The sequence below is a fragment of the Myotis lucifugus genome, unplaced genomic scaffold, assembly GCF_000147115.1.
Source record: "Myotis lucifugus unplaced genomic scaffold, Myoluc2.0 scaffold_43, whole genome shotgun sequence".
In the NCBI taxonomy this organism is placed as follows: Eukaryota; Metazoa; Chordata; class Mammalia; order Chiroptera; family Vespertilionidae; genus Myotis; species Myotis lucifugus.
In genome coordinates, this window is record NW_005871091.1 from 873,468 (window position 1) to 888,054 (window position 14,587).

At 45.4% G+C, this 14,587-nt stretch overlaps 1 protein-coding gene across 1 annotated transcript in view; it reads left to right on the plus strand.

The window, feature by feature from the left end:
• The window catches only part of SUSD1 (sushi domain containing 1), a 65,193-nt gene extending 50,991 nt beyond the window's left edge, over nucleotides 1-14,202 (plus strand). Inside the window, exons 13-17 of the mRNA XM_006088097.3 lie at nucleotides 2,305-2,401; nucleotides 5,864-6,122; nucleotides 7,954-7,993; nucleotides 13,299-13,392; nucleotides 13,743-14,202. Coding sequence (XP_006088159.1) covers nucleotides 2,305-2,401; nucleotides 5,864-6,122; nucleotides 7,954-7,993; nucleotides 13,299-13,392; nucleotide 13,743 — 491 coding nt within the window. The 3' untranslated portion in view covers nucleotides 13,744-14,202. The remainder of the gene's footprint in view (nucleotides 1-2,304; nucleotides 2,402-5,863; nucleotides 6,123-7,953; nucleotides 7,994-13,298; nucleotides 13,393-13,742) is intronic.
• The last annotated feature ends 385 nt before the right edge of the window (nucleotides 14,203-14,587 follow it).

Sequence of the window (14,587 nt, forward strand, 5' to 3'; positions counted from 1 at the left end):
CTTGCCTCACACCTCAAGCACTGCTCACCTAGATTTTACATGGCCTGTACACGTGCTCTTTTCCAATTCATCTTCCAATGAGCCATCTAAATTGTGCTTCTAAAATATGCATCTGCTAAGAATCTTTTTTAAAAAATATACTTTATTGATTTTTTTATAGAGAGGAAGGGAGAGAGATAGAGAGCTAGAAACATTGATGAGAGAGAAACATCAATCAGCTGCCTCCTGCACACGCCCTACTGAGGATGTGCCCACAACCAAGGTACATGCCCTTGACCGGAATCGAACCTGGGACCCTCCAGTCCGCAGGCTGACACTCTATCCACTGAGCCTAACCAGTCAGGTTTTGTTTGTTTTTTTAATTTCAGAGAGAAAGGGATTAGAGAGAGATAGAGACATCAATGATGAGAGAGAATCATTGATTGGCTGCCTCCTGCACACCCCACACTGGGGATGGAGCCCACAACCCAGGCATGTGCCTTGGCTGGGAATCGAACCGTGACCTCCAGGTTCATAGGTTGATGCTCAACTACTGAGCCACGCCAGCGTCTGCTAAGAATCTTTAAATGACTTCTTATTTCTAGGACTTAGATCTGACCTCCACCCACACCTCTCACTTTATGGCCTGCCTCTACCCAGTTGGACTCATCCTCCGCCATACTGAAGTGCTGCCCACACCCTCTCACCTCCTGCTCTTGCAGATAGCTGTTTCTGTGTGCCATAGGCTCCCTCCTCCCCTCGCCCAGGTGTATAACTTTATCATAGCTCTAAGCCTCTTGTGATTACAAAACTGTCTGCTATTTTCTTCTTCTTTTTTTAAATTGTTTTATTGCTTAAAGTATTACAAAGGGTATTGCATATGTCTCCTTTTTCCCCCCGCCCTTGACATTCCCCTGGCCTTCCCTACCCCCCAGTGTCTTATGTCCATTGGTTATGCTTATATGCATGCATAAAAGTCCTTCGGTTGGTCTCTTACTCCCCGCTTCTGCCTCCCTACCCTCCCCGGCCTTCCCGCTGCAGTTTGACAATCTGTTTGAGGCAGCTCTGCCTCTGTATTTATTTTTGTTCATAAGTTTATAATGGTCTTTATTATCCATGAATGAGTGAGATCATGTGGTATTTTTCCTTCATTGACTGGCTTATTTCACTTAGCATAATGCTCTCCAGTTCCATCCATGCCATTGCAAATGGTAAGAGTTCCTTCTTTTTTACAGCAGCATAGTATTCCATCGTGTAGATGTACCATCTGCTATTTTCAATAGAGCTTTTAAAACTATCTAGGAAGGTCTACATTTTTATTTATTAAAATTTGGGGTGAGAATTTCTACCTCAAAGGTATATTCTAATTGGGTAAATAGTGTCTGTTTTGGCCTCCTAGTCCTTGATTTCATTATGGCAGAGTTTAGGGCCAAAAGGGGGGATACTCATATTTTATTCCTTCTCTTTCTCTCTTCCTCCCTCTGTCTGTAAATCTCATTTACTCAATAGCATTGTTGAGAAGATTAAATGAGATGAGGCATGTACAGGACACATCTAGTGCATTCGGTTAGTGGTCAATACATCCACAAGGCAGAATGGCAGCTGGTACATGAAGGTAGCTTCTGGTTAAATGCTAGAACACGGTGTCAGACAATTAGTATATTCTCCTCCCAGTGGAAAATCCATTTGGGGAGTTTGATTGCCGGGGAAAGCAAAATACAGACAGAGAACTGTGTGATTATAAAGGATCTAGAAGTCTAACGTGCTGGTCTTCTCCGCCAAATAGGGACCTGTCCACCCAGTGAACGATAATGCCCAGAGCATCCACCCTCTGCCAGTGCTCGGGTATCGCTTCTTACTTTATTCTGGTAAAATATATGTAACATAAAATGTACCATTTTAACCATTTTCCAGTACACAATTCATTGGCATTAAGTACATTTACAATGTTATCACCATTACCTGTTTCTAAAATGTCTTTATCACCCCAAACAGAAACTCTGTTGACCGATAAGCAATAACTCCACATTCCCTGACCCAGCCTCCTCAGGCCTTGGCAACTTCTAACCTACTTCCCTGTGTCTATGGATTCGCCTGTTATAGCTATTTCACAGAAGTGGAATCATACAGTATTTGTCCTTTTGTGTCCGGCTTATTTCACTCAGGGTAATGTTTTCAAGATTCATCCATGTCGTAGCATGTACCCGAATATGCTCATCACTTCTTACATTGAACCTTTCCTTTTGTTGGCCCCACGAGGACCACTTACTTTCTGCTTCTACTTATTCTGATCGTACTCTTTTCTTCTTTTCAACATGTTTTCAGAGCCTCCCCTTCCGGAAGTAGATTTTTTCACAGTGCACGGAGGGCCTCTCCCACGCCTGAAACTGAGGAAAGCCAAGGAGAACAACGGGCCTATCAGGTCAGTAGCAGCCCCTTTTCCAGGGCTGCCCAGGAATCCTCATGGAGGGCTTTGGAATCTTTGGGTGGCAGCACCTGAATAGTTGGGTACAGACCGGACCCTTAATTTCAACCAGTCCCCTTCCAAACAAATACAGAGACTTCCAAAGGACCAGAGACCAGCATTTAGGCAGCTCAGGTCAAGAAATTCAGTCCATTTCTTTGATCATTGGACAAGCAATGGTTGGGAGTCTGGGACATGTCAGGCATTATCCTTGGCACTCACATCTCCATGTGTATCTGTTAGTGGCGATGGATCAGGAGCATCATTACATTTATCAAAACCAGCACATATTTTCCTTCATTTAAGGATGGGTGGCTTCTGAAAAGGTCATTCGGATAATTCTTTTAATTCACTCATGTATTGAGTTATGGGCAAAATACCACATAGTTAATGACTGCTTCTGGAATCCCAGATAGTAGTAGGATGGAATTAATTTACCTCAGTTGGAGGACTACATTGTGTTCAATTAAGCATTTTATTTACAAAGGTCATGATAGGGTCACGAAAGCAGAATTATCCCCTTTTTAAGAGAGGAAGATAGAGGTTTGCCTGGAGAGATGAGCAACTGCCTCACAGGCATACCTCAAGGAGATAACAATACCTCGCCATGCTTGACCTAACGGACATGGCTTTATCTCTCTTGACCCGTCAGTCCAATCCAAGCATGAGATACTATAAAAAAGAACACCTGGGGACACTTGTGTGTCCATTGATAATGAAACTTAGACTTCTTCTGTCTTCCCATTAGTTTATGTTCAATAAATGCTCAAAGGTCTTTCCAGGGATGGATGTTGCCTAGATTGTTCTGTTTCTTGATTCCTGACAAGTGACTGGAATGCACTGTAATTCTGTTGTTATGAAGGCAACAGAAGTTGTGACACCACTACCTGAGAGCATTTGCAAGAGAAAATGTGATATTTGGAACAAATAATGATGCAAGGCAAAAAGAAAAGCCAAATAACAGTCTACCCTTATGGCTTGTGCAGGCCCGTGCCTCCAAAACAGGAAGTGGAGATCTGTGAGTCATTCAAAGGAGGGTGGTGATGACAAAGAGGGGAAAAGTCCTTCCAGTGACTCAAGGGAGGGTGTGCTGAGAAAGAGGGGAAAAGTCCTTCCAGAACAGTCCTGTTCCAAACAGCCCCAACTGCTCCCCAAATATCATCAGGGCTAGTTACCAGCAGGCCAGTGGGGTGGTGTCCTCCGCCTGACTGCTGTGTCTGATCTGAGCTGGGAGTAGCAGCTTTGCCAGTGTGCGATGCATTATTGATAAAGGGCAGTGGCTGGGGGCACATGGTGGAGCAGGGGCTCTGGGACGGAGGCTTTCTTCCTTAGCTTGGTGACCTGGGGTAGATGATGCGGCCTGTTCCTGGGCTCTCTCAATGGTGGTGTCTCCCACACTTGCCAGATGACAGGAGTCACCTGGATGGTGTTAGTAGCAAGACAAATTCTCAGAGTCAACTCCTGGAGATTTTTTTTAATCCTCACCCAAGGATATTTTTTTCCCATTGATCTTTAGAGAGAGAGTGGGAGGGAGGACTGAGGTGCAGGGGGAGGGAGAGAGAGAGAGAGAGAGAGAGAGAGAGAGAGAGAGAGAGAAACATCAACATGAGAGACACATTGACTGGTTGCCTCTTATATGCACCCCAATCAGGACTGGGGACCAAACCTGCAACTGAGGTATGTGCCCTTGACTAGGAATTGAACCCGAGACCCTTTGGTCCGCTGGCCAATGCTCTACCCACTGAGGGAAACTCCTGGAGATTTTGACCAGTAGTGCTGGCAGGGGGGCTAGAAGTTTGTATAATTACCAAGCAGCTCGGGTGATTATGACCATGCTAACTGGGGAGACTGCTTTCTGCCACCTGAATAGTGCCTTCAATGGACAATGCACAGTCAAATAGTTCAGGAGAACCTTGACTTTGCACTTGAGCAGCACCACCTGTGTGGAAAGATGAGAGGGATTTGAAGATACGCTTATGGGCAGGATGGAGCTGCGGCAACTTTTACTTTTTCCCCTGCAGCCATGATTCCCTGGGAAACCTTCAAGTCCCCAGGAAAGTGAGTGTGACAGGTGTTTCCTTGTAGCCAGTGGGTGCTGAGTAAATGTTTACTGGTGATGACAGTGACACCTCATTGCCCTGCAGGCTTTAGCTTGTCCCTTTCGTAGAAAACACTTGGCCCGAAAGTGAACCCACACTTTGTGGAAATCAGGGCCCTGAGGACACCTCTGATGTTTGGAATGGAGACTTTCCAAACCCAACACCTGCTGTGGGGGAGGGCTCCCTTTCCTTAGCCCAGTGACTCATGGGCCTTTAGCAAGCAGGAGATGGGGCATTATGAATGTGGAACAGGAAGTGTGCATTTATGGGTAAAACAGAATTATGTGGCCTAATGACTTTTGGAAATTACCCTAATCATATCTGATGCTGATGCATGTTTTTCTCTCTTTACTGAAGCTTTAACTCAGGAAACATTAGTGGGGAGTCAGTCACAGCCAAAGACCGGGGTAAGGAGTTGCAAAGATATGAGAGTAAATCATTCAAATACCTGCCCTCAAGCCTGATCGAGAAAGCAGATGTTCAAACAATTACTGCACCAGAGTCAGGTGATATGTACTGAGGAGAGGGCAACGAAAGGGAAGGCGTGATTCATTCTCAGTGAAATTTTATTCTTAGACTTCCTTTCACTGACAGGTTTTCTATTTGGGGGGATAAATAAAAATACACATGACAAAATGACACCTGATTGCTCACGCGTTTCTGTGCCCACAGTGAGGGAACGGTTTTACAATACACATGTGACATCTGGCCAGTCTGGTTGTTTCAGGATGTTGTCAGATGAGATGAAGCCATGGTGACTGTGCTCGCCCTTCTTCTCATTGATTTCACATGAACTTTGCTATCAGTCTGTGAGCTGCAGGGAATGTAAGTCACATGAATTCCATGTTCGGTTACCATGTGATTTCCTGGAGCCTTTTTGCAGACTTAGTACATTAACTCTTGTGGACAGCCAGCCTCCACGTGACGACTAAACCCTTCCCACAGCTGGGCTTTATCTGCCCACATGAAAAATCACTGATCGGATCAACTTTATGGCTTGTATGTCCAGGGCGGTGATGTGTACAAACACTTCTCTCAGCTAAAGATGTCCTTGGTGTCCATCGGTAGCCAGAACATGACATCCCTCGCCCAGTGTCATCTGGCAATAACGCTGTAGGTTAAAACTGGAGTTCTTTTCACTGTTGGAGCAGTCAGACTAAATCTCACATGGGCAAGGACTTTTTTCTGTCCAGTGTTGTAGCTCCAGTGCTCAGAAAAGTGCTTATCTCATTGCAAGTGCTTAACAACTATGAATGAATGAATGAATGAATGAATGACTCCTTAAGCAAGAGTCTGATAGACATTTTCTTTTTCCTTCCAGTTCCTATCAGGTGTTGGTGGTTCCCCTGGCCCTCCAAAGCACATTTTCTTGTGACTCTGAAGGGGCGACCTCATTCTTTAGCAATGCTTCTGATACTGATGGCTATGTGGCTGCAGAACTACTGGCCAGACATGTTCCAGATGATGCCATGGAGATCTCCATTGGAGACAGGCTGTATTACGGGAAATATTATAATGCACCCTTGAAAACAGGGAATGATTATTGCATTATATTACGAATCACAAGCGAGTGGAATAAGGTATATTTCTTTAAAAGCTCTTATGAACTGTTTTCTTCTTCACGTGAAATTTGAATGGTTGAACATTTGTTTTTCCAGTGTTTGAGATGGACACTGCGCATAATAACCATAAGAATGTGTTGAACACTTGGCCTTGGTAAAGGACGGGCAGGTGAAACCTCTATGGAGGGTGATAGTCTCAACTTCCTGGAGGACCTGGTTGGACCTGCGTTTGGACTGATCTGGTTTTGGATCTTCCTCTGACCTTCACAGATGCCCTCATTCAAGTGCATTGCAGAAGCCCGAGTTGGAGAGGAATTTCTAGATCTCTTGTCACTTCCCCCTTCTCCTGCCAGGCTGCAGCCTCCCCTCATTCTCCCGGAAGCAGGGGGGAGGGCACATTAAGCTCAGTCCTGCCCTACTGTCCATCATGTCTGTGGCTATTGCACAGGCCCCACTCTCCTCTCCCCTGTCCTTAGAAAGGCTGTGTTCTCCCAGATGTGGTTCTTTCATGAGACGTAGAACTGAATACTCATCACATAATAAATAAATATAATGACCTGGATCAGTCAGCCAGGGATGGAAGGTCTTCTGGAATAAACATTGTGATGGTTGAACTCTGTAAGTTTCAAAGGCCCTACCTCCAAATATCATCACATTGGGGTTAGGGCTCAACAGATGAATTGTGGGGGACAAACATTCAGTCTATGACAGAGGGAATAAAGTGGGAGGTTAGGATAAAAATTTTAGTTAATAGGAAGCTTTCCTGTGATGTCATTGTTACCTCCTTTTCATACAGCTGAGTGGAACATGTGCCTGTTTTTAGGGATGCTAAAGGAGATGAGGGGCTTTGAAAAATGTATATGTGGACTTGCATATTTGAATCGCAACTACTTACCCCAGGGGTTTAAAATATATTAGTGTTATAGTCATATTAAAATCAGTAGTGACTTACTCATTTTTAAACTGCTTTGTTGATATAAAATTCACATACCATATAATTTACCCAGTTAAAGTGTGAAATTCTGTGGTTTTTAGTGTATTCACAAGCTTGTGCAACCCCCACCACCGTCTAATTCCAGAACATTATAGTAGTGATTTTAAAAAATATTTAATTTTAGTTGTGGTAAAATAAAATGTACCATCTTAATAATTTTTTAAAATATATTTTTATTGCTTTTAGAGAGGAAAAGAGAGAGAGAGAAACATCAATGATGAAAGAGAATCATTGAGCGACTGCCTCCTACACACCCTTTACTTGGGATGGAGCCTGCAACCTGTGCATGTGCCCTGACCGAGAATCAAACTGTGATCTGGTTCATAGGTCGACGCTCAACCACTGGCTCAACCTAGGTTGGACCATACATGTTCTTTTCCCTTTCTTCCTGGTTCTTGGCTACTGCTTGGGCAAATGTGGTTGCCAGATAAGTGTCATCATTATAGGCAAAGTATTATTATGTGCCAGGAGTTCTAGTAGTCTTGCCTATCACGTGCATCAAAACTTCTTGCTGAGCCTGGATCTGACCTCAGAATCTTTTCAACATCATTCTCCTGTGGGTCAGTGCCAGTTGCTCAGCGCTGACAAGGGGAATGAAACTTATTGCCATTCCTATTGTTTACCCACAGGGTGTGCTTTCTGAGATCTATGGAAAGCTATCGAAGTGATCCCTGGGGTCACTTGCCAGTCCCCTGAACACCTGGTGATCACATGGCTGAGATGTAATATGTTGGAGCTAGATGAGACTTCAAAGATGTTCTAGTTCAAGTTAAGAGCTGAAACTTGGAGAGTGAGGTGTGCTGACGGACAGCTTGTGCCATCTGCTTAAACATGTTGCTGTGTTTGCCGTTACAGGTGAGAAGATGCTCCTGTGCAGTTTGGGCTCAGGTGAAAGGTAAAACCCTTTTCTGCTACGAACGCTGTCCTCATCTCTATGTCCAGTCTGCAGCATCACGTGTATGTTAATGAGATTTCTTTTGAAATGGTCACAGGTGACAGAAACCCATCTCATAGTAGCTTAAGCAGAAAGCTGAAAAGAAGGGGAGTCTAAGGGGGGGAGTTTATGGAATTCCCATAAGAGCAGCATCCCCAGGACCCCAGGAACTGGGACTTGGGACTCAGCACCATGCATGGGATTCTCTCTTTCTGTCTCTTGTCTCTGCTCTGTTTCTAAGTGTGAGTTGGCATCATTTTCTTCGACTATAAGCCATGTGGTAGGGAGGGATGGGCCCCAGCTACCACACCTTAGCAACCTCAGTAGGCACAGAAAGTTCCTCAGTTCAGGGAACGCCTTTTCTCCTCGGGTATGTGACTGTCTGTTGGATGAGTCACTGTAAACAGGAATGGGGTACGATGATTGGTCTGTCTTGGGTTTGGGGCTTACTCATATGACTGGTTGGGGGCAGATCGATGTGATAGACAACCCCATCAGCGTTGCAGTAGGAGGGGGACATGATCCTCATCAGAAAAGAGGCACAGAAAAACATGTTGGCAGACGACAACAAAGAGCTACAGCAGCCCATTGCTTTCAGCCATTTGGCCGCTTTGCATGTACACATACATACACACATACCATTAAGAAAGACATCTTCCATTAAGGAAATGGAATGATCCGCCATACAACCACAAGTGGCACCCTAGTGGGAGATAACTCAAACGGGGGTCTCTGACTGCCTCCAGCTCCAAGACCAAGATTCCCGGGCATGGTTCCGTTCCTCTTGATCAAATCCAGATGTGCTTCTCACGATCTGTTTAGCAATCCATGACGAAACGGCTGCCATTCTCAAACCACAGTCTATAATATGAAAGGAAAAACAATAAGTACTTTCACTTAGAAAGGAAGAAAAACTACAGTACTGTGCACTGGTCAGGGGGCCTAGAACAATGACCACCTCATGTTGGGGAGGAAAAGCAAGCAACCCTTGCCCTGGCCGCAGAATGGGTCACTTGATCAGTCGGTTGGGCTGCCTCGGTCTTTTCCTGGGTCTGCCTGGTGGGGAGTAGCCTTGTCTATTTCCTCCGAAGCCACATCGAAGGGATGAGCTGGGAGGAGCTCGCTGAGTGCTGTACAGTTTAAATCTGCTTCCTACACGCACTTATCCAGGCGGGGACTTGCCTTAGGGATTAAGCCATGACAGGTCCTTGTTTGCCAGGCTGGGATTTCCCCAGCAGCCAGCCAGGGGACTTGATTCCCAGAATTCCATTAGTTTATAGCTAGTACCAGAAATCTTGTCAAGTTTACGACCTTTGAATCTGGACCCTTTCCCTGTGGTTTACGAGTCCTAGCATCTTCCTGAGGAATTCTGCCCGTAGCCCGCAGTATCAGTTTAACCCCTTGCATCCTGTCCCTTACTTCAGAGCAGCATACAACAAGAGGCTGGGGTGGTGAGGAAGAGGGGAGGTAACCTTGCTTTCAGGGGGATTCCTACCCTGTCATTAGAGGGGACTTAGCAGGAAATGCTTGAGAGGGACCTGGGGAATTAGGCTTTCTTCATTTGTCTGCTCATCCCCTCAGCTTATTTCTCCTCTTTTTGTCTCTGCTCATACCAATTTCACTAAGGGTGGAGGACTTGGTTTTTCAGTTGGGAGGGGTAGTACCTGACCACGAGCCATCTTGGCTTATGGATGGCCAGAGAGTGAAGGTTTCTCTCTTGCTCTCTCATCTCCAGCTTTATTGAGATAGAATGGATATATAATTGGCATGACATCGTATAAGTTTGAGGTGTATAATGTGTATAATTTGGTATACGTGTGTATTATGAAATGACTACCCCAATAAGGTTACTTAACACCTCCATCATCTCACAAAATAACCATATATATATATATCTATAATCTACTCTCCCAGCAACTTTCCAGTTTACAACACAGTATTGTTAACGATGGTCACCATGCCATGCAGTAGATCCCCAGAACATCTCATAACTGGAAGTTTGTACCCTTACATCAACATCTCCCCATTTCCCCCACCCCCTGGCAACTACCATTCTACTCTCTGTTTTGATGAATTCGGCTTCATTAGATTCTACATAAAAGGGAGCTCGTATAGAATTTGTCCTTCTTTGTGGGACTTATTTCACTCAGCATAGTAAGTGAGGACCTTGCTTAACAAAGATGTGTGCTATTCCTTTCTGGGTGCAGACAGGCTAAGCTCCCTTTCTTGGAGTTGAATGAAAGCCACAGGAAACAGCCAGACATTCAACACTGGGACATTTCTCTGCCAGTCCATTCCCTGAAGCGCTAAGGGTGGGAATGGAGTGGCCACAAGGAAAAGAGGTGCTTTTTTCAGAAGAATAGAGATGTGCAAGTATCCCAGACAGACATAGAATTGATAACTTCCAGATGCCACTGCTTTCAGCAACTGTGATTGGCAAACACTCAAACTGGGTAGAAGAATGGCCAACGAGCTGGCTGCATTCTACTATGATAGTTAACAGGAAGGACTTTGCTTGGAATATGGAAAATATTTAAGGGGCATTTGGCGGTCCCCCCCCCCCCCCCCCCCCCGCCCCCGCCTCTCAAATTAAGGACCAACACTGAAAGCGAGTTTGAACCTTTGAATTCAAACTACTGGAAAGATCTGGAGGTAATAGAACACCCATGGGTATGTTGAAATTCCGAGGGGAATGCTAGCACATATTTTTCTATGTACATAATTAACCTGTGTTGTACACTAAGCTCTGGCAATCTCTTCTGTGAAAAGGAGAAATTGTTCCATTTCGCTCATGCCAAGCAAAAGGCCCATTCTTTCCTTTGCCCAGTCATGAATTATGATGTTTACCTTTCGCAAATTGCCCGTAAAAAGGCTTTGTGATGGTTACCAGGGAACCAGCAGTGGGTTTGATGGGAAACGCAAAGGCCTGGGCTTCCTTGCCCGAGATCTGCTACTAATCAGCCGAATGGCTTGAAATGATATTTAACTTGGCTGATTCTCGGTGGCCTCTTCCCAAGATCTCTGCGATCCCTTCCAGCCACAAAGGACTGTGAGTCTGATTTCTTGAGTCGCAAAGCGAGGTCATTTAATACATAGGAAATGATAAACTGCAATCAGGGAACATTCTTCAGTTGCAGACAGAAACCTCTGAGTCAGTCACTTCTCCTCTTTCTCTTTCTGCCCACATTTTGCACGACTGGGCATGCCTCTCTGATTTTCATCTCTGTGTTCACTTCCTAGCATGGACGACTGGTAAAGCCTCCTATCTCATTTCCCATCACAAGTGTTCAGGGTTTCCCTCTTCTCCCTAGCCTGCGCGCCACCACCTGACTCATATTTCTAGACTTCAGCTCTGATTTTATTATTTCCCCTGACAGTTTTCCATAGTTCTCCATGACTTTTTAGTTTTATTTCCAAGCCTCAGTGTGACACCAACGTACCTTTCTAATTGCATCTCTCATTCTTCTTCACGCAAACTTATATATCAGTCCTCGCAGGATATGGCCCCTGCCTTCTCTCCTTAATGTCTTGCTCATACGATTACATGCTTACTTCCATCTGGATTGCCCTATACCCTTCCAGTAATCTCTCCTTATTACAGTCCCACCTGTTCTTCAAGATTTAAATCAAGTGCCACCTTCTTCCTGAAGCTTTTTTTATTTGCTCGATGGGACAGGATCTCTATCGCTTCCTCTCTTTAGCCATTCTGCCATACTTTAGAGCAGGGGTAGGGAACCTTTTTTCTGCCAAGGGCCATTTGGGTATTTATAACATCATTCAAGAGCCATACAAAATTACCAACTTAAAAAAGAGCCTGCTATATGTGGTCAAACAATTAACTCACCCCTAATGCCTTGGCAGGCTAGACTAAATGATTTCATGGGCCTTATATGGCCCGCAGGCCAGATGTTCCCCACCCCTGCTTTAGAGCAATGGTACACTTGTCTTTTCTTACCAGATTTCCTACCCTGGAGGGAGACCATTTGAAGAACTGGAGTAGTACCCAGCACACATTAGGTGCTTAATCAGAATTTATGGAATTGGGTTGAATGATTAATAGGGAACCAGAAGTACAGTTTGATGAAAAACAAAGCATAGTAGGGGTGTACTTGTCAAATTAATCCAGATAAGATTTATATCAAGATATAAGCCTAGCCCAGCCGGTGTGGCTCAGTGGTTGAGCATGGACTTATGAACCAGGAGGTCACAGTTCGATTCCTGGTCAGGGCATATGCTTGGGTTGTGGGCTCGATCCCCAGTGTGGGGCGAGCATGAGGCAGCCGATCAATGAGTCTCTCTCATCATTAATGTTTCTCTCTCTCTCTTCCCCTCCCTTCCCCTCTGAAATAAAAAATATATTTAAAAAATAAAATAAAACCTTCATAATTGTGATTGGCAGAGGTCTAGATGGCCTCACAAATTCTGGGCCCCTGGTGTACACCGTTTTCTCCCATTTATTTACAGGCTAGTCTAGGTGCTGCTGTGAAAAAATAGTACCCACTGGGTGGTTAGGGGAAGTAATTAGAACAGGGTCTGGCATGTAGTAAGTGCTAAATAAGTGCTTGCAAATTAAAACATGGCCACTAGTTTAGAACATGACAGTTACTGGGCCCAAATGTGTACCTCACATGTGGGTCTTTTCCAGTTTATAACCAGGGATCTCCTGGAAGTTGGCATGTGATGCACCCCAAATAGAAATATTAACGTCTTTTAAAGAGCTTTTACATCAATGTTCTTATTTTGTCCCCAGGGGAACCTGAGCAGAACAGGGAGGTACCACTCTTGCTGATGCGTAGGGAAAATGAGAGATACCTCTACCAACAGACAGGATTTATTTGCTCTATTCAACTATTGGAGCTATCATTTTTCGAGCAAAAAATCCAAGTGATGTTGAAACGACTTCTTCCTCAATGCAAAGGAAAACTGCCCATAAGTCTAACCATAAGTAATTGACTTGAGAGAGGACCAACCAAAGCACACAGTGTGCTGCATTTGTATGCTCTCCAAGGTCCGTCTTTTCCTCCCCTGTGACTTGAGTGTGGCCTGGTTTTATGCCTCCTTTTCAGAAATACCCTGGGGCTGTTTTCCTGAGGCCCTGCATCCTCGGGGCCAACCAGGGGGCAGGAAGCTCTCTGGGCATTTCAGGGATGGTTTGTTACATGGAGCCAAGTTTGGGGTTAAAACGGGGTGAGCACAGGTGGGTGTGCGCCTTCTGGGCGGGCGTGATCCGGGCACTGTGGGCTCAGTGTGTGGTTTTGTCCCACAGATTCATCACTCACGCTGCAGCAGATGGTAGGCGTTGGGCTGGGCTCCGTGGCTGTTGTGATGGTGCTCGCGTTCCTCTCCTTCTTAGCAGTGTGGTATGTGAGCCTGTTTTTGAGAAATGAGTGCAGCGGAGGGAGGATGGGGTTGGGGTCATGAAGAGGCTGGGATTGAGAGGGTCAAAGGGATACGGGTGGAGGTTGTCCTGGGCACAACGGACACTCAGCAGGCAAAAGGCATGAGTAACTCTGCACCTTAGGGTGGTGGGGATGCCCTCCTGTCCCAGGGGAAGAGCCAGGAGAGTGATGGCTGCCCTGGCCACTCAGAGTGGTGGCTCCTCTCTCATGCAGCAATTCATGAATGTGCCTGGGCTGCTCACAGGGATGCACCATGGGAAAACCAAAGTGTGCCAATGGACTCTCTTTCCTCCTCCATGTCTTGATTGCAGATGGGTGCTACGTGGGGCGGATGCACTGCTGCTGAGGCAGATGTTATGACAGCTTCTCAGGTGTCTGCACAGAGCACCTTCCATCCAGGTGTGCGTGGCTTCCATCCAGGTGTGTGGGGGCCTGTGGACGTTCTCCATTCCCAGCTTGGCCCCATTCCTGGATTCAAGATGGTAACTATGGAACCCCCCAAAAGGAGGAAACTCAGGAATTGCTGACATCTCCCCTGCTACATACACGACCAGTTTGGTGTCTATGAACTTGAGACGCTTGATATATGATGGAATATTGACCACGGGCTACAGATCACGTGGGCTGGGCCTGCATCTTCCTCTGAGTGCGGCCCGAGAGACAGCTCCTTCAGACGTTGAATGCAAGAGGATCTATGTGTCTTCTTTTATAGCATCTTTGCTAATTAATTTGGAATCCATTCTTTTACAATAAGCAATGAGATGGACTTAAGTTTTTTTTGTTCGTGTGTGTGTGTGTATGTGTGTGTGTTTTAAATATATTTTCATTGATTTCAGAGAAAGGAAGGGAGGGGGGAGAGAAATAAAACATCACTGATGAGAGAAAATCATTGACTGGCTGTTTCCTGCATGCCCTACAATGGGGATCGAGCCTGAAACCCAAGCATGTGCCCTGACTGGGAATTGAACCGTGACTTCCTGGTTCATAGGTCAGTGCTCAACCACTGAGCCACACCAACTGGGTGAGATGGACTTAAGTTTGGATTAAAATTTGACTGTGAAAAAGGTCATGAAAAGGATAGAGATCATTGACCCAGGCCAACTTGTCAAACACTGTAGAGCAGCCCTTTTCCTATAATTAATTGACATCTAATTAG